Raw genomic sequence first — 26876 nt, forward strand, 5'->3', positions numbered from 1 at the left:
ATTTAACCCAGTGGTTCCCAACCTGTTTTTGGCTCATGACCCCATTTTAACATCATACATTTCTGGCGAGTCCCAGGCATTTTTTCTGCTAAAATTAATTTGTTTTTGATCATGTAATAGTTTTTTATACTATGTGATTTAGGGATTTATTCCGAACATGCAATGAATTTAACATATATGCAAACTAGAAAAACATACATAATACAAATATACAGAATCATAACAATCTTAGACAGAAGAACAGCACAATAGTTCCATTTACATGCCCGAAAAGGGGTGGGAAGAAGTGCAATTTATTTAATCCCACCCCCTCTCCCTAAAATATGATTAATAATATATATGTCCCTCTTCTTTTTACATTACTCCTCTATATTTATATATCTATTCACACACACACACACACACACACACACACACACGCACACACACACACATTCATCCATATACACATACATACATTTAAACATATGCACAACATACAAATACACATATAATCTTTTACCAATGCCTTTCTCAGTTTTGTTGGCAAGTAAATAAACAAATAATAACTAACTCAAAGAAGGAAATATATACATAAACAACAGTGAACATATGGTGACATATGGTACTATGTTGCAAATCAATGTTAATTTTAGAGGACATTTAGTCTATATAATGTATATTATTATGGACAGAGGCAGTAAATCCAGGTGTAGATTACTGCACAAAGGGAGAATTGGATTTTCCTTGGTCAGGATATGTACAGGGTGGGGAAGCAAAATGTACAATCAACATTTAGTTGTTTTTTTCTCAGCAGGCACTACGCCAGTTGTTTTGAAACCAAACATATACTGATGTCATAATCATACCTAACACTATTATCCATACCTTTTCAGAAACTTTTGCCCATATGAGTAATCAGGAAAGCAAACGTCAAAGAGTGTGTGATTTGCTGAATGCACTCGTCACACCAAAGGAGATTTCAAAAATAGTTGGAGTGTCCATAAAGACTGTTTATAATGGAAAGAAGAGAATGACTATGAACAAAACTATTAGGAGAAAGTCTGGAAGATACTATTAAAGAAGAATGGGAGAAGTTGTCACCCCAATATTTGAGGAACACTTGCGCAAGTTTCAGGAAGTGTGTGAAGGCAGTTATTGAGAAAGAAGGAGGACACATAGAATAAAAACATTTTCTATTATGGACATTTTCTTGTGGCAAATAAATTCTCATGACTTTCAATAAACTAACTGGTCATACACTGTCTTTCAATCCCTGCCTCAAAATATTGTAAATTTTGCTTCCCCACCCTGTATAGTCAGTCCAGCTGTGATTTACAAGGCTGACAATTAATACTGAACAAAGAACTCAAACTATGAATTATGAAAGAGCTGCAGCATCTGAAACTGACCACAACGAACATTTGACACATAAACAGAACCACAGTGCTGCAGTTTCAGACTTACAGTTTGTCATGTCTTTCATGAATGGCTCCGTGACTTAATCACATGACATTTTCAACACGTCGTAGCATCAGAAGTCGGTCATGTAGACCACTGGGGACAATTGCATTTGAAAGTGCGGACTTGAAACACTCTCCCACTTTTTTATTTGATGTTGGTAGAGCAAATACAACCAGAGATATGATGGTTTGAATCCGGAGCAAGCAAACGTGAATAAAAATACATGATCAAAAACAAAATAATTTTACCACAGTGCTTCAGTTTCAGACTCAGTTTCTCATGTCTGTTATGCATTGTGATTGTCTCTGTCCACTCACCATATATTAGTAAGTTTTCTTGTTTTTTTTTTTTTTTTTTAATCAATTACAAGAAATTTCAGGTGACCCCATTTGAATTTCAGGCGGCCCCACATGGGGTCCCAAGGTTGAAAAACAATGGGTTAGAGGTTATGAAAACTTGGTGTAAGATCCGCTGAATAACAGATGAACAGAACCTGGGAGTTGGACGTTGGAAGTATGCAAAGTTTCAGTTTTGTTTCACACCAGCGTTAGTTACATTAGTTATGGACCATACCCCCCCCTCTGTTTTTTTTTGATAAATCGCACCCTGGTATCAGCCATTATTCATTCTGCTATGATAACAAAGGCACTTGAACACAACACACTTGTAATTTCAAATTCACAAGTGGAAAGGTTCATTTTCCCAATAGCAGGTGAATGCATCATTAAATTCAAAACCACAGAGGCAGTACACAGCAAGGCTGTAATAGTTTTGGATTTTTCATTATAGTTTACTTTTATTTAGTTTTGACTTTTTTTTCTCTAATTCAGTTAGTTTTAATTAGTTTTTAGAGCAGGTTTGCTAGTTTTTATTAGTTTTTGTTATTTCCTAAATGCTTATTTTTAGTTCAGTTTTAGTTTTTTAAATATCTTTTCTCTTCTTTGCCGTCGTATTCAAATAAATCCCAGACAGGACTCTGCTGCTTTCTCCCAACTTTAGTCTGCATGTTTCCAGGTAGAGTGGGGACCAGAAGACGACTAAATGACAAGTGACAAGAAGTGACGGACCGTTAAATATCATATGATGCCGCTAGCTAAAATTGCTTGAGGGAAATAAATGGATTTCGTATCAATCCAACATTGACAAAGATGAAAATGAAGGGAATTTTATCCATAACTTTTATACGTTTTAGTTAGTTTTGTAAACACACAATACAGTTTCAGTTAGTTATCATTTTTTTCTTTTAATTATAGTTTTTATTTTTTTCAGTTAACGAAAATGTCTTTACAATTCTAGTTTTCGTCATTTCGTTAGTTTTCTTAAGTTTTCGTTAACAATAATAACCTTGGCACACTGTCAGGTCCATGTGTGAGTATTACCACAGACACACATGGTTCAGGACCAGTAAGTGTTCATGCACTTCAAACCTTCAGTCTTTTCATTCTGTTCTGCAGAGGCTGGGACATCCAAACCCTTTCCGTCTCCCTTTGAGATGCGTTGTTTTTTAAACCTTCTAATCATTTTTCATGCATTTGTGGGCAAATTGGAAATAACCAGGCGCTCTGTGCTCCTGAAGGACTGGTTCTTTTCCTGGATGGTGGTTTTGGACCAAACTGTGATTAAACTCACCTGCTCACACACACATGTTTCACATCACATCATTATTCAAAGTCTCATTACTCATCCTAAATGGACTTTTTTCCACAGAGGACAGTTTGACTTGTTAAGGAAGACAACGCACATGTGTAATTGGTTTCATTACACGCGGCTGCATCCCATTTAGGTGTTTTAGTTTCAGGCTGTGCAATTGTTCATGGCTGTTAACAGGAAAGACCTTATGGGGACACGAACATGGATATTTACTGAACAGGTAGTTTCCATCTTCCATATGAGCATCAAGAAGACAAAAAGGACTGAACCTGAGTCATGTGGACGCTCAGATAATACTGCAGAGGTTTTAGGCGGTCATAAAGGTGAGCAACAAGTCGAGTTAAGTACAATTTACTTCATATGTATAGGTTCTTTCTGTTCATGTTTCTCAAATCTCTTTCCTTTCTTTCGGATCCCCATCAGCTGTACCATACCTGCAGCTGTTCTTCCTGGGGTCAATAATCTTTACACCTAGTCAATGCAAAGAACATACAATATAATCATACAAAACCATTTTTCACATAAAACATAACATGAAAGAAAATAAATAACAGACAAAATACAGACACGACAGCTCCTTTAGGTCAGCAGTGGTATAGTATATACATCTATTCTGTGGAATAATCTACGACCTGAACTTCAGTCAACATCTTCTTTATCATTGTTTAAAAAGCATCTGAAAAGGACTGTAATTCATGAAAAAATGTAAGGTTGTATATCATTTGATTTGATGATTTGTAATGTGATTTGCATTTCTATGGTTTTTACTTTAGTTTATTAATTCAGTTATACTGTATTTTTAATTATTATTATTTTTTTCTTTGTGTATTGTTCATTTCCGGGGAGGTATTCATTTAAGCCTTTTTTGGCTTCTAACCTCTCCTGTACAATGATGTTACTTGTTTGAATGTTTTTTGTTTTTTTTTTTAAATTTTCTCTTGCTGTTTTATGATGTGCAAAATTAATAAATAAATAAAATAAAAAAAATTAGCCTTTAGTTTTTAACTCACAAGCAAAGAGGACTGATTTATAAGGAAAATTATCTTTCTTTTTTTTTTATTGCCACTTACTGTCTTTTGATCTCAAATCTCTTTATTGGTTGCAAATCTATTCTTTTGAATTGCAAATCCATTCTTTTTGATTGATGAATAAAGAAACAAATTTCTCTCCATATAATTGTTCTTCTTTTCACTGTTATTATTTTACTGGTCTGATCCACTTCAGATCATATAATGGTCTGAATGTGGAACCTGAACTAAAATGACTTTGACACCCTCGGTCTGAAACAGCAGAGACAGATGAGTGAGTGGCTAATGTAGTTCAGTCTATGCAGTTCACATGCAGGTCCAGCAGATGGAGCTGTGAGGCTGATCTAGTCCCAACAGTGCTAGTTCATATGAGTGGAAATCTAAACTCTGATTTTTGTCCGCCTGATATAAGGCTGAAAATCACCCCCTCAGAATCAGATAATATGGGTAAATTATGCACTTCCTGAATCCTTAGAGTCATGTCAGTATTGCAGTGTTTGTATTTTGTGTCTCTGATGTTTCCTGATGCCACAGGACAAAAAGAAAAGAGATGATTTAGGCGAAAATGGTAGGAAACTGTGTGTGATTAAAGATTGAAGAGCTCAAAAATCTAAAAATCTGATTGCCACGAACTACCATTGTGTTGAAGGGCCTGGTGGACCATAAGTGAGAAAGCACAGTATGGATCAACCCATAGCAGGTTTACCTGAATAACTATGCACTTGATGATAATGATGCTACTGTGGTGGAATGAAAAAAACAAAACAAATTGGATGCTATCTTTTTGTTGTTATAGTTGTTTTTGTCTAAGACAGCACTGTTTGTTTGTTTATGTGCTTATCTATGCTGGTTTGTGTCTTTGTATATTTGGCTGTTCATAATGACATGTTGTACGTGTGAAGGAAAAGAGAGTATTTTATTTTTGTTACATATGGCATTACCTTCCATTCATGTCTCTCCAGCCTCTTGCTTTATATTTGTATTTATTCTTTTTCTATATTTTTCGTGTGCCATATGAAAAACTCAATAAAGATATTGAGAAGAAAAAAAATCTGATTGCGTTCACCACTCTTCCAGCTTGCAGACTAATACTACTTAAATGGAAAGATAAACAACCTCCAACATTTAAATCTAGGTTTCTGGACCTTTTTTTTTCAGTACCTGGCAACCTGTTCTGAATCACATATAAGAGGTAGATCCCTCACTTATTCCACAGTAGTCCTATTAATGAGTCTGTGATTAATATCTGAGTTCTTTCTTTTTTCTTTCTTTCTTTCTTTCTTTATTATTATTGTTAATTATCATCTTTTTTATGGTGCAACAGGGTGGAAATGTTCATGGGTTTGGGCATAAAAAAAAAAGATGACTGTATTATGCCTTTCTGGATGACTCAATGTGTAACTAGAAAAGCACTCAGAGAGACAGACCTCCACCAAGGCAGATCTGCCCCCCCCTCCCCCACAGATCACCACCAAAATTTTATCATTTATTCCTTGTGTCAGTATCAACATTTCCTGAAAATTTCCTGAAAATCCTTCCATAACTTTTTGAATTATCTTGCTAACAGACAGACAAACCCTGATGAAAACATAACCTCCTTGGCTGAGGTAATAAAAACACTTTGAACAAAAAGAAAAGTTTGAAGAGTTCCAGTGTCTACTGTACTTGTCAAAAGTATTCACAAAAGAGCTTGAATGAAAGCTCAGTGTCCCCTTTAAAACTAGAAGCACTCGGAGAGCGTAGACCTCCGCCAAGGCAGATCAGTGCCCCAGATTTGGATGAAAATTTCAGGAAATGTTGATACTGGCACAAGGAACAAATGATTAAATTTTGGTGGTGATCGGCGGTGGGGGGGCACTGATCTGCACTGTCTTTTCTAGAAAAGTACTCATAGAGCGCAGACCTCCGCCAAGGAAGATCAGTGCCCCCCCACCGCCGATCACCACCAAAATTTAATCATTTGTTCCTTGTGCCAGTATCAACATTTACTGAAATTTTCATTCAAATCCGTCCTTAACTTTTTGAGTTATCTTGCACACAGACAGACAAACAGACAAACCAACGCCGACAAAAACATAACCTCCTTGGCGGAGGTAATGATACCAAACAATATAAAACATTGAAACATGTCCTGAACACGGGCCAACACCAAGATATGCACAAGCGTCAGAAATGCATTTTTTCAATGGGGGTGGGTCGACTTTAACAGTTGATAACAGTTATTTAGCTGTGACTCCAGAAGGTTTATCAAACCAAAATGTGGACTACAGACATGTATCTTTAAAATAAATAAATAAATAAAAATTGCAAATGATACTACTACTAATAATAATAATAATAATACCATGGGCCTGTTCATGATGTAATGATGTCATATCCTGCAGATCTACTCACCATGGGCCCCTCAAAGCCAGGATCCCCCCGGAGACCAGAAGGCCCCGCCGGCCCCTGAGACACAAACAAAAAGAAACAGGACGTGAAGATAAGGTATGGTTTGTTCTGAAACACTCAGATAGTCTGCCTTCATGTGCTGCTTTCTGCATCTTAACATGATCCAAACCAGGGATTCTGAACATTTTTATGTCAAAGCCACATTTTGGAGACCGAGAGGAATTTCCAGCCTCCTCCCTGTCCCCTGTGAACCAAGTTTTTATAAGAAAAACAGTGAAAGTAGCAACAAAACAGGCATAAAACATGACTTCACTGACATCATTTAATCGTGATGTAAGTAAAACTATTAGCTGATAAAATGTGGGAACGTTTGACCTCAGTTTTCCCTGTGACTTAGTTATCGACAGTCTGTCTAAGGCTGCAACTCAATTAGATTCATTTGATGCTGATTTTCTCTGTTATTCAGTTGGAATATTGGCAGCAGGACTCATGACTGAGAGTAAAAGGGCAGGGAAGTGGGTAAACTGGCACATTTCAGAAGCAAACCTTTGTCATTTTTGCTTAAGAATCATTGAACTGACTCATTAGAATAACTGCAGACTCATCAGCTGATCATAAACTCTGGCTCCAGGAACAATATCTTCAACCCAAATGGAACCGCTCCGATTTATGATTCATATTTAACTGTTCAAAGCTGTGGGAGACTTTCGTCATCAATTTTTCCTCAAATCTGCCAAACCTGAATCATGAATCCGTAATTATTCACCTGAATCTCTTTCCTCACGGTGAACAATTTCGAAGTGTACTCTCCCATAAACAAACCATTTGTTTACAAACAGAGTCAGGAGGTAACTCAGGCATCTTCGGAATTTTGTCACAACATACATTGTGGGAAGCGGAGCTCCAGCCGTTTCTGTTTCGTGTTTGTTGGAACCTCCGCCTCCCACAATGCATGTTGTGACAAATTTCCAAAGACACCCAAGTCAATGTTTAGGTTCCACATCCAGACCAACATAATCTCAAGTAAAATAACTATAACTAATTCTATTATTTTTTTAACAAAAAAAAAAAAAAAAAGTTGCTAAGTTGCCATTTGTTGGTCTATGGTTCAGACTAAACTGTTTTCTGTGTAGTCTGTGTACAGAGGTGAAAAGTGGTTTTACTGTGGCTGTTTTCAGTCTTAAAAACCCAGCTAAGGTTACAAAGCTATGCTAACAGAGCTACACTAATAGAGCTATGCTAACATAGCTATAATGTAAACTATCAGCTGATGTGAAGAGTATAAGACAGTGTTACTTTGAGCGACTGCTAAAATAAACATCTATCAGTTTTAGTTTATAGAAGAAAACTTGATGTTTCCATAATACAGTTGTGTGTAAACAATGAGCTTTATACTTTATCAAGTGACTGATCCAGTCTGCGGATACATAGGGCAGATTCATTGGTGGTTTTGGTCCTAAGTGTGTTCTACTACCAGACTGACCCTTGCTGGTCAGAGTTTGGAATATTAATACAACATAGAACCACTTTAACCCTTAAGGACCTCAACACCCACTGATGACAAAACCATCTACTGATCTAAACTGTTTAATACCTGTTGATCCACTAATTCTATCAATACATGCCAATAATTGGTGTAAAATACAGTTATTCATCTTTTCATGGTCATCAGATATGACCCCTTTGGATGTTCAGAGGCTCCGTAGTTACCGTGGAAACACCGTCATCTTCTACAACATTGATTCACCAGTAAAACCCGTGGAGTTGGATCAATGACAGTGGATGGACACACTGGGTTTATGTTCAGTTAATAGATTTTGTGTAAAGTCAGTTTTCTCTGTTTCTGATGCAATTAGTTTTGAATTTACTCTGAGCTTTTATGAACATCTACATGATCAGTGAATTAAATATAGAAAAACACATGATTTTCACTGAAAAAATCAAAATACCAGAGGATAATATTAAAAATAAATGGTGATAAATCACTTAAGAAAGGTTACATTTACAAAAAAAAAATCATTTGGAACAGTCCTGGGTCTTTTATGGGTCATTTAAACCTACCACCTGTGTATCTCCATCTAATCCCGAATATTCCATCAGACATTAAACACTAGGTTCAGTCTTTAAACCTTGACACCTAAAACCTTAAATATGATGAAAACTAACTTACAGGATCTCCTTTAGGTCCGGGGGCCCCACTCAGTCCTGGATGTCCCTGTGAAGATCCACAGACAGACCCTTTACCCTCCGAAGCCAACAAATCAAAAGCCCATTTGGCGCCAACATCTACGTGTTCTTGAACTGCACTCACCTGGGGCCCTCTGAGTCCTGGAGGTCCCATCTGGCCCTCTAAACCTGGAGGCCCCTGGTCAAAAGTGCAGAGAGCTTAAGGCTGAACACAGCGTCTAAACACTTCCATCACCTTGAATGAGTGCAGAACAAACAGACCCAAAGAAAACACACACATACCTGTGGGCCTTTGGGGCCGACGCTGCCGACAGGGCCCATGTCCCCCTGAAAAACAGTCAGAGTGTCACTGCAGCCGCAGCCTCAGCCTCCCACTGGGACATGACCACAACCACCCACTGGGACATGACCACAACCACCCACTGGGACATGACCACAACCACCCACTGGGACATGACCACAACCACCCACTCATAGATAGAGGGTAAACCAGTCAACCACTAAACAAAGCACATTATGTAACTGCACTACATGACCTAAGGCTTCATGTCATCATGTGACCTACATAGTAATAATAATAATAACTAGAAAAGCACTTGAAGGAGAGCAGAGACCTCCGCCAAGGCAGATCACCCACCCCCCCGATCACCACCAAAATGTAATCATTTTTCCTTGTGCCAGTATCAACGTTTCCTGAAAATTTCATGAAAATCCTTCCATAACTTTTTGAGTTATCTTGCTAACAGACAAAGAAACAGAAAAACCCTGATGAAAACAAACCATAACAAGTGTTGAGAGAACGCAAACCTCCGCCAAGCACCCCGAATGGTGTGCATGTGTGGATCGACTATTTCTTTTTAAATTCAACAGTTTCCAGGTTGTTCCATACAACAGAAAAAGTTGAAACTTGGTACCAGTCATGTGTATGTCAAATTAGATTAAATTCCAATCAATATTTGTTGAGTTATAATGAAACATGTGCGGTAAACGGGATTTTCAATGTTAAATGTAAATGTCCACAGAGTCCACATTCCACAGTGGATGTGGACAATTTTGTGCCAGATACAAGATATTGTTCTAAGCTACGGGTGGATCAAATTGGAGGCTAAGCAGAGTTGTTTTGAATTTTTAATGAATTTTAGAATATTGCTCAATGATGAGAGATAGGAAAATTGTAGATTTTGTGACCTTGCTGTGACCTTGAACTTTGGCCTACTTGGCCCAAAATTTAATGGGTTGGTCCCAGGGCCTAGGCCTATCTGTGGGTATGATTTGGTAAAAATGGTTGGAAAAGTTTTCCCGTAAAGTTGCTAACAAAACAAACAAACAAACAAACACACAAACAAACAAACACACAAATCAAAGTGATCACAATGCCTCCTGGCAGAGGTAACCGGTATTTTTGTCCATATAGTTTATGAACATCAATATTTCCTTAAAGTTTAATAATTTATTAATTATTTAATAAAACAATAGACCAATGAGACAAACTTAGCAGCACTAAGCTAACACTAAACAGGTCCAATAGTGTAAGTATTACTTCTCTACCGACAAAACTCAATGAACAAGACAAAGACGTGCAAAAATAACATTGTATTATGAAGAGATTATTATGAATTTGGTCTTACCTTTGCTATTTTCTAATAATGACTTGGTTTAAATGAATGAAGCTTCTGCTATCGGCTCATCCACTGTTTTGTGTTACGTTGAAATGATTTAACAGCTTCAAACCAGGGCTTTAATCAGCTGAATGGACTGTAGAGCAAACATTATTTGGCGAAGTAAGAGTTTTTACGTCATTAACTCACCCTTGAACCGTTAACTCCTTGGGCACCGACTCTTCCCGTGGCCCCTGGTGCCCCCTGTGAACACAAACACACCAACATTTATTAGTTCACTGGTCCTCACAAACAACTGAAGACCCTGGTGCTAAAAGAACTGAAGTCAATAAAAGAGTCTGTTAAAAATATTTATAGGGTGGACTTAGCTAAACAAATCCAACATGTTTATATGCTCAACTTGAATTGTACAAAAATGTGACTTCAGTACTTTTAGCACCAGGATCTTGAACTACTGTCTAACCCAGGGGTGTCAAACTCATTTTAGTTCAGGGGCCACATCCATAAAATAATAGCATAACCTAAAAATAACGTGAGGTAGCTTCTGTAACCAGGGATCAGACCACCAAGGCCCACAGGGTGACAAGCCCATGCTACCAGTTTGTGCTGGGCTTGGTCAGATCCCACGGGCAAAGGCCCCGCCACCAGACACTGACCACGGGCCCCAACCCCAGGCCTGGCTCCAGAGCCCCAGTAACCCTCCAGACCGGGTACACACACTCCTGAATTTTCTTGTCATCCAGGTCTTCTGAACCGTTCTTTGTCTCTGTCTGGGCTTCTGTGCTGAGGCTGCTGCCCCCGTGACCCGGACCCAGATAAGAGGATGAAGACGGTACGGTAAAAATAATGTCAACTCCAAACTTTTCTTTATGTTTTAGTGAAAAAAGTAAAATGACATTATGAAAATGTTTATTCTTTAACTATCTTTAACAATGTAACTATCCTTTAAACAATGTGAATAACATGAACAACCATGAACTACCAACTTACAGATTACAGTGGATCTACAACTACACAAAACAGAATATTGTTGACCTGTGACCTGTGACCTCCTCTCCCACCCTCACCTGTCTGAATTGAAACGAATTGTTAAATTGCATTTAAGACATTTCACGTTGTTCATGTTTGTTCAGATTATTCCTATTTTTTGTCAAAGGATAGTTTGTTAATAGAAAACTGTTCGTGTAATTTGACTTTCTTGCAGTAAAACAGTCAAATTTGTAGTTGTTATTATGATCACATTTTCCTGGTCTGACCCACTTGAGATTGAACTGGTCTGTATGTGGAACCTGAACTAAAATGATTATGACACCTTTAACTATTAATATCTTCAGTGTAATTTTTTGCATTTCACAAATTCATCCTGTGTGCTACATTAATCCCTTTGGTATTTCATTTTTGGCCGGTGGGCCGTATGTTTGACACCCCTGGTCTAATCCTTGTGCTTACTGGCAGCCCTGGTAGACCCGGTCGACCGTCCAGTCCATTCTCCCCCTGAGGAAAAACACAGAAATAAACAGTATGAATGCATGGAAACATACCCTGTTAATCCATCTGACTCCTGTCTCCTTATTTATCTGTTAATAATGTCTGACTAATGAACCCAAAATCAGTAGGAGTCGATCTGTCAACGAACCCTCCTCATGCACACCATATGGACAAAAGTATGTGGACACGTTGAACTCAGGTGTTTGTTTTCTAACAGTGGTCTGGGATACAAAACAATAATGACAAATGTCAGAAAATAGTTTTATTTTATGGGATAAATATCATTGCATTACTTAGTTTGGTTTAAATTGCCGTCTTTACCTCTAAAATGCCTCTGAGAAGGTTTTTACTGAATTTCTCTCAACATTGTTTTTTTTTTTTTTTATCCATGACTATGATTTTAAATGTTCTACCTCTAAATTTCTAAAATATTTTTCATGCTCTGACTGTAAATAATAATTTTCTACCACAACTAACCATCTACTTTCTTCACATCTCACTGAGGAAGAAAAATCTAACATTAAATTTTAAGGAAATATTGATGTTTATAAACTATATGGACAAAAATATTGGGACACATCATGTCTACAGCTGTAAGATGTCCTGTTCATGATGATTTGAGATAAAAACATCAATATTTCCTTAACCCATAAAGACCCAGTACTACTTTTGTGGCTGTTCCAAAATAAATTTTTTCCTCAATATTTAACTTTTCTTCAGTGATTTCTCACCATTTATTATAATATAGTCCTCTGTATTTTGCAGTATTTCCGTAAACATCTAGTATTTTCCAATATTGAATTTATTGATAATGTAGATCTTCATGAAAGCTCAGATTAAAGTTGAGGGTTATTATAACAGAAACAGAGGAAACTGAATTAGAAGTGACTTTTTCAGCAAAGATATCAACAGTTGAATGTAAAAAAAAACTGTCTCCATCCACTGTCATTGATCCAACTCCATGGGTTTTACTGGTGAATCAATGTTGTCGAAGATGACGGTGTTTCCACGGTAACTACAGAGCCTCTGAACGTCCAAAAGGGTCATATCTGATGACCACGAAAAGATGAATAACTGTATTTTACACCAGTTATTTACATGTATTAATAGGATTATTGGATCAACGGGTATTAAACAGTTTAGATCAATAGATGGTTTCGGAGATATGAACTAAAAACCATCTCTGAGACATTTTGGAATGAAAGATAAAGACTTTAAATGTTTAATGAGATAGCATTTTGTAAAGCTAATAAGGTACAATTACATAATATACTGGTTATTAAAACTTTTATTCCCATTTCCCTTAAATATACATACACTATCTTTGCCTTAAAAAATGCCTCAGAAATGGTTTTGACTTAATTTCTCTCCAGATTTTTTTTTTCTTATCTATGATTCTGATTTTAAATTTTCTTCCTCTAAATTTCTAGAATATTTTTCAAGCTCTGACCGTAAATACTAATAAGAAAAATTTCCCATTAAACTTTAAGAAAATATTAATGTTTTTATCTCAAATCATCATGAACAGAACATGTTACAGCTGTAGACATGTGTCCCAATATTTTTGGCCATATAGTTTATAAACATCAATATTTCCTTAAAGTTTAATGTTAGATTTTTCTTCCTCAGTGAGATGTGACAAAAGTAGATGGTTAGTTGTGGTAGAAAATTATTATTTACAGTCAGAGTATGAGAAATATTTGAGAAATTTAGAGGTAGAACATTTAAAATCATAGTCATGGATAAAAAAAAAAGTAAAAATCATCTCTGAGGCATCTTGGAAGCAAAGATAATAATAATAAACAAACAAACAAACAAAAAAATTCCTCCTTCAGTAATTTGTAAAAAAAAAAAAAAAAAAGCCAAATGTTCTATTTCAAACTTGTGGGATTGGATGATTGGTGTGGATGTCACTTACATCAGGTCCACGGGGTCCCTCAGGGCCGTACCCTCCTCGGATCCCCTGAGGCCCCTGTAGAGAAAGGACACGCCGTCACCTCAGAGCCGACACATCTGAACTAACCAGCTGATGTAATGTGAGGATTACAGCTGCCCACTGGTCCGGCTCTGCGGGTTAACGCCGACTCCACGCCAGGACGAATCAAAGGAAACCCAGAACAAACCCCAGAGAAACGTGGGAGGCGGTTCTCCGAGTTCAAAGACGGAGCGGATTTAGGGATTAAAAGGGATTCAGATGAGCGTGTCTGTCTTTAACAACAGCCGATTGTTCGCTTTGTTCCTCTTGTGTTACACCATTTGGACGTGTACGGAACATTTTACGGGACCACAGTGGCGCTTTTCTGTTATTTTACCAAGATCCTGTAACGTGGTGGCATCGTGTCCTCAGGCGTCTTAATCGAGGAAACAGCCTCGAGCTTTATTTATGAACATTATGGGATGTATACTTTAGCTCAGCGGTGTCAAACTCATTTTAGTTCAGGAGCCACACTGTAAAAAAAAAACAGTAAAAAACAGTATTATTCCGGCAGCAGGGGTACCGAAAAAATACTGTTAAATAACGGAAAATAACCATCTCATAAAAATACGGTACATTTATTAAAACAATCAAATTACCTATATATATATATATATATATATATATATAATTTTCAACGAGACCAAGTTGTACAATCCACTGATAAAAACTGTATTTGGACAGTATCAGTATTTGGTTTATCAGTGCTTATACATGTTATACACTCACAAAATACATTTATTCTACAGTTTTGTTGTGAAACCTCCTGTAACTTGGAACATTTTGTGAAGTTCTGCTTTCATTAGTCTATCCTCCATCAACACATTAGTCGAAGGACTTTGAAGAGTTTGTACACATTTGGGTTTGTTGTAAGAACCGAACAGATTTGTAGCAAACTGCCTCTTCTGTGGAGGAGAAACTGATGAAGTGTTCAGCTGCAGGACTATCGGTGGATACACCAGAGAACTATACACAGAGGGTCTGGTGTTTCTGAACAAACTGTGGGGATTCTACTGTGAGTTTTTGAGTCCAACAGAAGGGAAAGCTGCTGCTTCGCTTGTTGCCTTCACTGTAAAACCGGAAACTGTCGAATTTTCAAAATATTACAAGTTTAATCTCATAAAAGTACGACTTTATTCTCATTAAATAATGACTTTATTCTCGCTAATCAACGACTTTATTCTCATTAATTAACGACTTTATTCTCGTTAAATAATGACTTTATTCTCATTAACAACTTTATTCTCATTAAATAACTTTATTCTCATTAATTAACAACTTTATTCTTGTTAAATAATGTCTTTATTCTCATCAATTAATGACTTTATTCTCATTAATTAGCAACTTTATTGTCGTTAAACAATGAGTTTTTTAAAACTACGACTTTATTCTCGTTAAATAATGACTTTATTCTCATTAATTAACAACTTTATTCTCATTAATTAGCAACTTTATTCTCATTAAATAACAACTTTATTCTCATTAATTAACAACTTCATTCTCGTTAAATAATGTCTTTATTCTCATCAATTAATGACTTTATTCTCATTAATTAGCAACTTTATTGTCGTTAAACAATGAGTTTTTTAAAACTATGACTTTATTCTCGTTAAATAATGACTTTATTCTCGTTAAATAACGACTTTATTCTCGTAGTGACAAGTGTTTTTTTTTCTTATGTGGCCCTAATACGCTGTCGTAAAAAAGAAACCTCAAGTTTCAAATATTGTAATTCAATACTTTTACAAATCAGCTTTTTTTATTTGAGTATATGTTCTCAGCCCTCAAAGGTAAACTAATCTACATGCAATAAAACAAAAAGGCAGAACTGACAACATTAGAACAGCTGTTTCCACATCCAGTAAACCTAAAATTACTTTGACTAAAACCCTTTGTGCATCCAAACACAGAACAGTCCAACATTTAGCATTCTAACACAGTAATAAAAATAGAATAAGATAGTAGAGCAAATATCCTGTGGAATTTTGTCAAAAATACATATCTACATACTTAACAAAAGCATATTTTGTCGCCTCAAGTCTCTCAGTTCAAACTCCAAACTTAAAAATAGGTAGAAGGGAATAGGGATAGAATCTAACCACACCTCACACACATACAGTGTCTTTCTCGCCTCCCTGCGTGATGGAGAAATAAGTTTGACATAGTTCGCAGAATACCCTCTGAATGATCCTCCGCTCTTTCACCCATGTATAAACATTTTCCCACTGTTTTCTGTAGTTGCTTCTTTTTTTTTGTGCAGAGTTTCAATGATTTCCGCCAATGTTTGCATGCCAGTGTCTGAGGCTTTTGCTTTTGTTTTTGTGTGTCAGTGGGTGGAGGTCAGGAGGACACTGGTGACAGGTTGATGGACTCCTGACCCCACGTGTATGCTGGCTGATTGACAGCGGCCACAGCCAATGGTGACAGAGCTCTCACCTCTATAAAATGAAAGACATGTTTGGAGGAAAGCGAGTGTCCTGCACTTTGGAGAGGCAGAGCCAATCAAATGCAGGACATCGTCTCAATTTGCAGGACGTGTAAAAATGGTCCTAATGCTGTACAGTCCTGCACAAAGGGGGACACCTGGTCACCCCATATCCAGGCTCTGTCTGGAACCCAGCTGAAACCATGGGTGTCTGTGAAGAAGGATGGAACTGTTGTGTGTGACCACTGTTCGTATAAAGTAGGGTTAAAAAACAAAAACGTTCAGATCAAATTCTATATTAGCCGGTTTGCCGTCCAGTGTGCAGTCTGGCACTTCCACCGTCCGTCATGGCGCTCATTTGTGGCGCGAACAGAGCGTGACGTAACATGCAAAGGGTCAACACACACTGAAAGCTTATAATATGTACAGATAACACGCCAGTTAAAAGTGGCGTGTTATCTGTACGCAATTCATGATATCACGTTGAAATTCAAATCCTTGTTGCTTATTTTATTCCTTTTATTTGTTTATTTATTTATTTTAAATTTCATTTTAGTTCTTTTTTTGGGTGTATTTTTTCATGTTTGATATTTTGTAAATATTTTATTCATTTAGTTAATTATACTGTTTATTTTTCTACATTTTGTTTTTCATTTGATGCATTTTTTCTTCAGTTTTGTTCAATTTGTGGCTTGTTTTGTTCATGTTACTTATTACTATACTGGTTTATTATTCATTTTTGTTCATTTTATAGATCAGAGATAGGAGTATTCTGTTTAAATTTCTTTTTCCCTTTTGTTCATCTGTATATGTTGTTCCTATTTATATTAAAAATAATGTTTATCATTATCATCGCAAATCACTGTTGAGACTGAGCTTTGATGGGGGAGTAGAGGACACTCACCGGTGGACCAACAGGACCAGGAGGGCCCGGTAAACCAGCAGAACCCTGGAAGAAAAGAAACAGACAACATATGATCATAATCTGAGAAAAAGATTAATTTAGAGTCCTTACAGTTAAGTGCAGTTAAAAAGGATTAAAATGTGAAAGAAAATTGAAAAACTACTCATACAGTTTATGTTTTGTCTAGAATTTGTTTTTAATCAATTTTAACAGAATACTGAATGATGCTAAAAAGCTCAGTGTGGTGTAACTGTAAAAACTGTGTACCATAATTAAACCTGTTTAAAAAAAGTGAAATTGTTAACTTGGCATTTTATTATTATTATTATTATTATTATTATTATTATTATTGTTGTTGTTGTTACTGTTATTACTATTATTATTATTATTATTATTATTATTATTATTATCCTTCATTTAAAAAAAAACAAAAAAAAACAACAACAACAAAAAAAACCATTAAATGGTTTGGGAGCTCACTGGTTGTGCGGACCTTCCTTTATTTTTTCTCACGTTCTACTTTTTTGGGATCCAGCACACCTCTAATTTTGGATGTGCGTGTCGTTCACCTTTTTTCATGATATCCTTCATTTTACCCTTCAGTATCCCACCCACAGAGGTCCTTCCTGAACACCAAGTGTGCATAATTGGCACAGTTGCAGAATAATGTTTTTTTTTTTTTTCATTTTTAACTATTTGGCCAAATATGGCAAAAGTAATGTCACAGGGTAAAAAAAAAAGGTTCATGTAAAAATATACAGCCACACCTCTCAAATGAAGGCCAGATATCAGTAAAAGCATGATTTACACCTTAAAGGGGTCATATTTTGCTAAACCCACTTTTCTTAGTCTGTGGTTCATTTATTTGTGTACTTGGACCCTAATAGTTCATACAGTTTGAATTTGAACCCTCCAGGTGCTGCAAAACTGTCTTTTATATATATATATATATATATATATATATATATATATATATATATATATATATATGTGTCAGGGTAGAGACTGCGATCTGGTAGGATCGGCGATTCTACCAGTAGAGACTCCGATCGTAGTCTCTATCAGTAGAAACTCTGATCAGAGTCTCTACTGGTAGAAACTCCGATCCGAACCCTAACCCTAACCCTTCTACTGGCAGGATCGGAGTTTCTACCAGTAGAGACTCTGATCAGAGTTTCTACTGATAGAGACTACGATCGGAGTCTCTACTGGTAGAATCGCCGATCCTACCAGATCGCAGTCTCTACCCTGACATATATATATATATATATATATATATATATATATATATATATAAATATTGGTAAAAAATCGAGTGGATTTTTACAACCCATTTTAATTCCTGCTTAATTTGTTACGTTTTATTACTAATTCTGTCACAACATTTGTACATATAAGGTCCAGACTTCCAACAAACTTTTCTCCAGTTTGACATAATTGTCAGCAGCAGTGGTTGTAGTCCAGACTGAAAATATGTCCAAACTTGGAGCCGATGACCTACAATGTTCAGTTGTTGGTTGTATTAACCAAGTCAAGTGGTTGAATGGGACAAAGCACATGGTCATCAACCTGGAGGGGGTGGGGTCATGTGCATTTAAAGGGCCAGCGCTCAAAACGACCTTTTTCATGTCATTACTCAAAAATAGGATGTGGCTCTAACGTGATTGGTTCAGTGCGGCACTACTTAATTATGATTGGCTGTTCTTATGTCTGTCAAAACATGGACGAATGAATTCAGTCAAAACTGTATCGGGCAGGTCTCATATTTCTATTGAGAAAAAGTCATATCGCAATATGTATCGTTATTGTTTTATCGTCCAGCCCTATCTGTACCATAACTTCATTGACTTCAAGAAAGGTTTACGGATAATCTTAGAAGCTAAAACTCTGATAATAACCTCATACAGGTTGTCCAAGCACTTCATACAGACTCAGACTCAGTGCAGCTCCAATAAACAAACATATATGTATATTTTCCTTGTTTAGTCCTCGTATTAATGATTTCAATAGTTTTGAACAGTTTCGACAAAATGGCACAAAAACCGAGCATTGTATTTTTTCAAGTGGACAGTAAATGCCTCTCAAGGACCAAAACAGATCATACATTCCACCAGTTTTCTCTTGTTCAGTTGTTTTTTACAGTGAGATAGTGTAAATGTTCAACCTATAAAATCAAAGTTTACCTTCTCACCAGGATCCCCAGCTTCTCCCCTTGGACCCTTGATCCCAATCAGACCCTAAACACAAAGAAAAAACAACAGTCGTCACATTGTCAAAGTAATCAGACCTTTGTGTCTCATCTCTATAATCAGATTCACCTTTAGAAATACAGCATTATAAAAAATCCTCAACTCATCTACATTTAATCACCTCACTCTTTATTTAAGGTGCAGCAGAAAAGTCGTGTCCATTCAGATGAAGGTGCTTGGTTTAATGTAAAGGGGAAGGGCTTTGCCTCAAAAACGAAGCTAAAGTGTAAGTTTCTTAAAGTGTAATACCACTGATGGCCACTAGATGCTGCTCCAAAAGCTCCAGCTCCACTGTAGTTAGAACAAAACGCAATGTCTGATGTAATTTTACTGTTTTACCAAGTCAGTAAGCTACAGGACTGTAGCTCCTCCCCTTTTGCCCAAATACAGTCACTTCTGGCTCCAAAAAGCCAACACGGCAACGAACAAATCACAAACTAGTGGCTTCAAAACATCAAATCAGACACCAGTGTGTAACGCCAAGGTTCTTCTGTCAACTATTTATACACAGTTTATAATGCGACGTGTGAAGCATCACTGTTTTTGTAATAACATTAAACTGGTTCTGCTTAAACTGGTTCTGCTTTATATTCAGGTCATTGTAACATGTTGTTTAACCCTTTAACGCCAAACGTATCACACTTGACACATGAGTTTTGAAGCCCTCTACATGATCAGTGTGATATTTTTTTTTCTTGACAATCCTGATGTATACAATTAGATACATGCAATACACAGATAATCCACCGGGGGGAGGAGTTCATTCACCAGAGGCCTTTCCAGTGACACTACAAGACTGTCATTTATGAGGAAGGAGGAAGAACTGTGACAATTTAGAAAAGGAATTACCAATTGGTTAGACATGTTATGTCTACCTGGAAACATGGAGACTAAAGTTGGGAGAAAGCAGCAGAGTCCTGTCTGGGATTTATTTGAATATGACGGAGAAGAAGAGAAAAGATATTAAAAAAAACCCTAAAACTAAACTAAAACTAAGCATTTAGAAAATAACAAAAACTAATAAAAACTAGCAAACCTGCTCTAAAAACAAATTAAAACTAACTGAATTAGAGAAAAAAAAAGTCAAAACTAAATAAAACTAAACTATAATGAAAAATCCAAAACTATTATAACCTTGACACATAAAAAAAAAAAAAAAATTGAAAATTGAAAACCAAATTATCCAAAACATCTTGACATTACTACGGCGCTGCATGGATTACGCTCTTTGGTGGTTAGTCGGACCTGTATGGGCGGATACCAGAGGGTTAACACAGGGTTTAATAAGTATTTAATAAAGACTTACAGATGTTCATTAACCTAAAGCCTTAATTAAAATCCTCATCCCATGAAGCTCCAGCAGAACACTAGTCTAATGACCATCTCCGTGTTGAATGCTGTGCTGATGTCAGTGCTGTGGTATTTACAGGCCGACACAGCCACTCATGTGTGTCTGAATCCACTTCATTTCACAGACAGTAAATCTCAGTGGGTTCTAAGTGGTTTTCCCCACAGAAGCAGCTGGGTCACTTTGGTCCTCACCTCATCCCCTTTTTCCCCTTTGGACCCTCGTTCTCCTCTGTAGCCCCACGGACCCTGAAGTCAAACAGAGACCAGAAAACTAGGTCAGCAAAGGAGGTAAAGCTGAACCAGGTTAATGTAAGCGGTGTTCATAAATAATGTCTGCACCGGTGGTCCGGGGTCTCCAGGTGACCCGGGCTGACCGTCCTCTCCGTTTTCTCCGTCTCTCCCCGGGGGCCCCGGTCGTCCTGGGGGGCCCCTTGGACCCTGCTCGCCCTGTCAGACAGAACAGAACAGCACACAGGAGGTGAGCACTGAGATTTACAACATTTTCACAAGAACCTGAACACAATGCTCGGCTGAGGTCAGCTGAGGTCGTAAATTAGAGGGAGCTGTGTGAAGATGTGGTCGTCTCCGCTCGGTGCAGCCGTTCATCACATGGACGAGACGTCACCGTGACAACAACACAAACGGCCTCGGAACTGTCAGACAGGTGGGAAACATGTTCATCCTCACAGCCCACGGATAAAACACCTGCACCGATGACGGTAGGGTTTTAGTCCAACGGGTCCAATGCAAGGTTCGGATAATTTGGATTTTTCATTATAGTTTAGTTTAGGGATGCACCGATACCATTTTTTTTCCAGACCGAGAACGAGTACTTACATTTGAGTACTTGCCGATACCAAGTACCAATACTAGTACTTAATAATCCCATTCCAGTTGTTAGTTCCTTTTGTAAATGTGCTTCATTGTCGTTGTCATTAGTCTGACTGGAACAAAGTGCTGCTACTGACATTTAATGTGTTGGAATGAGTGTTTCTCAATTAATCCACCACTCTGAATTAACCATACTGGACAAATACCACGAAGAAGAGGAAAGTTTTTTGAGAAGAAGAAAGTCAGAAATAACAAACATGGAGATGACAGAAGTAACACTAATGTGATACTAATATTGCAGCGTTTTCACTGGTGAGGTTTAAAAGTGAAGCTTCAGCAGGAAGAGAAAAGAGAAATGAGCGATAAGTTTGGTTTTCACTTCCGCTGGTGGCGGTCTGCACCGCTCCGTACTCCCGCTGGTATTCTCTGTCTGGGTACGCATCCGCCAGCACCTGGAAAACGGATGGAATGTACGCAGAGGACGGACAGAACGCTGCGTCCGTATCCATCTGTGTCTTTTACGTTACTTGCAGTCAGCGTTACTTTTATCACCGTCATTTATGTTGAAAAAGCTCCACTCTCTTCACACTCCCCACACATTATTCCGCCGCTGTGTACCTGCTGCACTGAACTGGGAATGTCACATGGATGTAAGTGGTATCGGTGCAGTTGTATTGGATTACTTTTACAAGTACAAATACGAGTACACACACTTTTTTTTTTTTGTGTGTGTGTGTCAAGGTTATAATAGTTTTGGATTTTTCATTATAGTTTAGTTTTATTTAGTTTTGAGTTTTTTTTCTCTAATTCAGTTAGTTTTAATTAGTTTTTAGAGCAGGTTTGCTAGTTTTTATTAGTTTTCATTATTTTCTAAATGCTTAGCTTTAGTTTAGTTTTAGTTTTTTAAAGTCTTTTCTCTTCTTCACTGTCGTATTCAAATAAATCCCAGACAGGACTCTGCTTTCTCCCAACTTTAATCTCCATGTTTCCAGGTAGAGTGGGGACCAGAAGACGACTGGAAACCACAAGTGACAAGAACTGACGGACCGTTAAATATCATATGGTGCCAGCAGCTAAAATTGCTTGAGGGAAATAAATGGATTTTATATCAATCCGACATTGACAAAGACAAAAATAAAGGGAATTTTATCCAGAATTTTTATACGTTGTAGTTAGTTTTGTAAACACACAGTACAGTTTCAGTTATCGTTTTTTTCTTTTAATTATAGTTTTTATTTATTTCAGTTAACGATAATGTTTTTACAATTCTAGTTTTCGTCATTTTGTTAGTTTTCGTTAATGATAACAACCTTGGTCTGATGGACGACTGGGATCAGATGGAGTCTGTCCAACAATTTTTCAAGGATTTTTTTCTTCCAAGCCATCTGTTAGAATGACTTGATATTTGTTGTGGAACATCTTTGGGGTAAGGTCTACCAAGTTTGCTCAAAGAATTGACAATATTGATTTTTGAAATTTTCAAAATCCCCATTGATTTATAATTGGACAAAGTTTTAAGTGCTCATTCATTTGTTTGTTTGTTCATTTTGAGCATTTACAGAATACATGCAAATTCAAAATTCCAAAAAAATCATTCAACTATACTCAAAAAGGAGTGGGAAAAAGAAAACTTTGTTAATCCCATCCCCATTCTCATCATCAAATAACTGAACATAATAACATTTTAAATACTCACTCCTGTCCTTTGACTTCAAGCCAGCACAATGAACAAAATAGGCCAAAACCAAATTAGAATGAACTCATCTGACATCATTTACATTGCATAACCAAAATGTGTGTAAAAAATAGAAACAAAGTACATTCCTGGTGATGTTACCACAGGTGACAGTTAACAGTCAACTTATAAGATAATAATTACAAACCAACAATGGTAAAAACAAAAAACTGCAACACCACAAGTGGTAAAGAACAGCAATAGTTACATACCAACAATGGTAAGAAAAAAAAACAAAAACTGAAATAGCACTAATGGTAAAGGGCAGCACATACCAGCAATGGTAAGAACAATAGCAGATGGTAAAGGACAAAACAAACCAACTAGATGAGGAACAACAAGCACACATTAACATATAAGACAGAATACTGATGTAACATCAGTTTTAAGACCCTCCACCTTCATCTGTCATGTCTGCTCCCAGACTGTGTCTGTCTTTTCTGTTTTCTCTGTCATTTCCTGTTTTATTTTGTTAAGTTTCCCTCTTGTGTCATGTCTGGTGTTTTTACTTCCCCTCCTTGATTGTTTCACCTGCTCCTGATTACCTGACTCCTCCCTGATTATCTCCACCTGTGTCCTATTGTCTTCCCTCCCTCTTGTGTATTTAAACCCTGTGTTTTCCCCTGTTCCTTTGCCAGTTTGTGTTCTACCTTTGTGTGCTCACTTACCAGCGTTTTTGGATACCTGTCAGTCTGTCTGCCCGTTCTTGACCCGTTTTGCCTTCCGACCACCGATTCTGCCTGTTCCTTGTCTGCCTGCTCGTCTGGTTCTGACCTGGTTCGTACATCGACTTCTGATTCTGCCTATTCCCTGATTACCTCAGCCTCCAACGTGTTACCTTGTGTTTCGACCCTCGCCTGGACCCTGACCGTGAGTAGCCTTTCCCTCATGTCCCGTTGCCTCCTGAATTGCCCTCCTGTGTATGACCTGGCTTGTTCTTTGACTATCCTCTGTTTTGCCCTAGTCGGGGTGTTGACGGGAATCCTCCAGCTCGGCCGTGCTGACCATCCATATTCCCCATTCACAGCCCGGACGAAGAGTCCAGTATCACACGCCTTCACAGACGTGTTAACTATTTTGTGCTGTGTTTTTACTACTGTGATTGTGTTTAATAAACACTCTCAATTGGTCATCTGCGTTCTGGTCTTGCATTTGGGTTCAGCCTTTGTACTAGTCCCATTACACCATCCTGGGACCAGACCGTATTTTTGTATAACAGTTTAAATCGGTGGATATTTTGGCATTGCTTGTGTTGGATGTCCAGACTGTTCCAAAGTTTCACACCACATACAGACAAACAAAAATGTTTACGAGTGGTTCGAAATTTGGGTAATACGAAATCTCCAAAGCTCCTCAAATTATAAGTACTCTCCCGAATTGTGAAGTTTTTTTGTATATTACTTGGTAGTAATTTGTTGAAATGCGATTATTGTTGTATAATTAAAGTAAATAAATAATACTGTATAAATAAAAGTGCGATAAGTTGAAAACAGTTGAATATATTGATATAATTACTATTGGCAATACATAGGAAGTCACAAATGGGCTCGGAAAAAAAACAAAAACAAAAACAAATGTAAACTTAGTATAATTCCACTTCTTTGTATGTACTGTTACAATGCTCGAAAAAGATAAAAAAAAAAACAACAACAACAAAAAAGCAAATGTAAACTCCTCTTCCTTTTAATCAGATTTTCATGTTGATGTCCTGGACTGGAAACCACAGCTCTATGATCAAACACTGACAAACACCTCACTGTTTAGTTCATCATGAGGAAAAAATGTCATTTCCTTTACAAATAAACACTACATGTCCACATTGTGCGCCTCCAAACACAGAAAACACCATCGTTTGTTGAAAAACTGAACCAGCTGGTCCCTGTTCGGTCTCATTATGAAGCCCAGGTCTAATATAACATACGACACAGGTCTGCAGATTCCACACAACCACAACAGACCGAGCATTTACTGGTGTGGTTTGAGTGGGATCAAACAGAACCTAAAGCACCTTCACCTCCAGCTTCAACACTGTTCCACCAAAAAGCATCTGAGCTTGGAACGTTTTCAGGAACTGAATGAAAAACAGCGAAGTCTAAGGAAAAGAAGATAAACACTGTGAACGGAGACGACCGGAGCCACTACGCCTCGGTGTAATCCGATTTTACAAATATGGAACTTCTTAAATTGGCAATAAAAATGGCTTCATTGCTCATTTTTCGACATGAATATGGTGACATCATCAGGAGGGAGTTCCATGGATTTCCAAACATCCACTCCCATTAACCACTGAGATCTGTTTTTACTCTGATGGATACTGTTTCAACCAGCAGACGTTTATTTTAGGGCCTCGTTAAATGAGTTACATGCAGGGGCGCAGAATTGCATAGGGACGCTGGAGACATGTCCCTACCAATATTCAGCCACTACTGTTTAGTCCCTATCAATCCGACTGCTGTTCGTAGTGTTTAGTCAATGATTATGGCACACAAAGGGTTAACAGTTGGTCTCTGCTAGAAGTCCCGCCTCTAACATAAATGTCGCTCTCTGATTGGCTCTTCGGTTTTGCTAACGTACATGTGATTGGCCGTCCCCGCTGTCACTCCATCTACTTGTAAAAGGAACCTGCTCGTTGGACCGCTAATGTAAGTTTTCAATATGTTTGCATTTGTTCTGTCTGGGTCACGTTAACTAGACGGATCTGAATATCAGTGGTGTCATTTACATGTACATTTGGACATGTGTGTGTTTGTGTGTGTGCTTGGTAATTAGGATGTAAAGGATGTCAAAGAAAAGAAAACTGGACAGAAGACACTTCTATAGGAGTCACAGTGTAAGTTAGTTCAAGGGTAAAGAACTGCAGAGGCTCAACACAGATATTGATTAAAAGACTGTATTTAATGCCAAACAGAAACACTTTTTAAAAGTTACTTTACTTATTATTTTAATGCATTTCTATGGAAGAGCAACTGTTTAAAAAACGCACATAACGAAAATTTGTGGGGAAAATACAATAAAACCTCAGATTGTAAATGTGATTCTAGATGTGATTTTATGATTTGTGATTTTGTGATTTAGTGATTTATTCCGAACATGCAATGAAATTTAACATATATGCACTTGCTGAACATACATAATAATACAAATATCAAGAATCATAACAATCCTAGTCAGAAGAAAAGCACAATAATTCCATTTACATGCCCGAAAAGGGGTGGGAAGAAGTATAACTTAAATCCATTTTATCCATATATTTGGGGAATAAATTACATGTAATAAATGTAATAATTGAAACTAAAAGCCTTTTTTGCTTTGGCAGTAACTGTACCATCAAACTATATGATCATTGTATCCCTAATCTGTTCATATGTCATGAATCAACATATTTATGTCAGGAGACAAACAGTAGAGAGGAGGGAGGAGGTAGAGGAGGAGAAGAAGGAGGAGGAGGAGGAGGAGAAGGAGGAGGAGGAGGTAGAGGAAGAGAGGCTGAAAATTCCCAGGTGAGGTTCAATAATAATGCATATGTGAGTCATGAGAATAACTTTGCAGAACGCATTAAATTCTCGTATTGTCTTTAGATATTCAGATATGCATTATAAAC

The 26876-nt window shown here is 37.3% G+C and overlaps 1 protein-coding gene across 1 annotated transcript in view; it reads right to left on the reverse strand.

The window, feature by feature from the left end:
• LOC115429145 (collagen alpha-1(III) chain-like) overlaps positions 1-26876 on the reverse strand; it is a 97851-nt gene that overhangs the window by 16130 nt on the left and 54845 nt on the right. The window contains exons 8-18 of the mRNA XM_030148392.1: positions 21049-21156; positions 20902-20955; positions 19294-19347; positions 17111-17155; positions 13725-13778; positions 11768-11812; positions 10508-10561; positions 8982-9026; positions 8824-8877; positions 8683-8727; positions 6516-6569 (exon numbers count right to left, since the gene is read on the reverse strand). Of these exons, the coding sequence (XP_030004252.1) occupies positions 6516-6569; positions 8683-8727; positions 8824-8877; positions 8982-9026; positions 10508-10561; positions 11768-11812; positions 13725-13778; positions 17111-17155; positions 19294-19347; positions 20902-20955; positions 21049-21156 (612 nt within the window). The remainder of the gene's footprint in view (positions 1-6515; positions 6570-8682; positions 8728-8823; positions 8878-8981; positions 9027-10507; positions 10562-11767; positions 11813-13724; positions 13779-17110; positions 17156-19293; positions 19348-20901; positions 20956-21048; positions 21157-26876) is intronic.

This window comes from Sphaeramia orbicularis, chromosome 12, assembly GCF_902148855.1.
Source record: "Sphaeramia orbicularis chromosome 12, fSphaOr1.1, whole genome shotgun sequence".
Lineage (NCBI taxonomy): Eukaryota > Metazoa > Chordata > Actinopteri > Kurtiformes > Apogonidae > Sphaeramia > Sphaeramia orbicularis.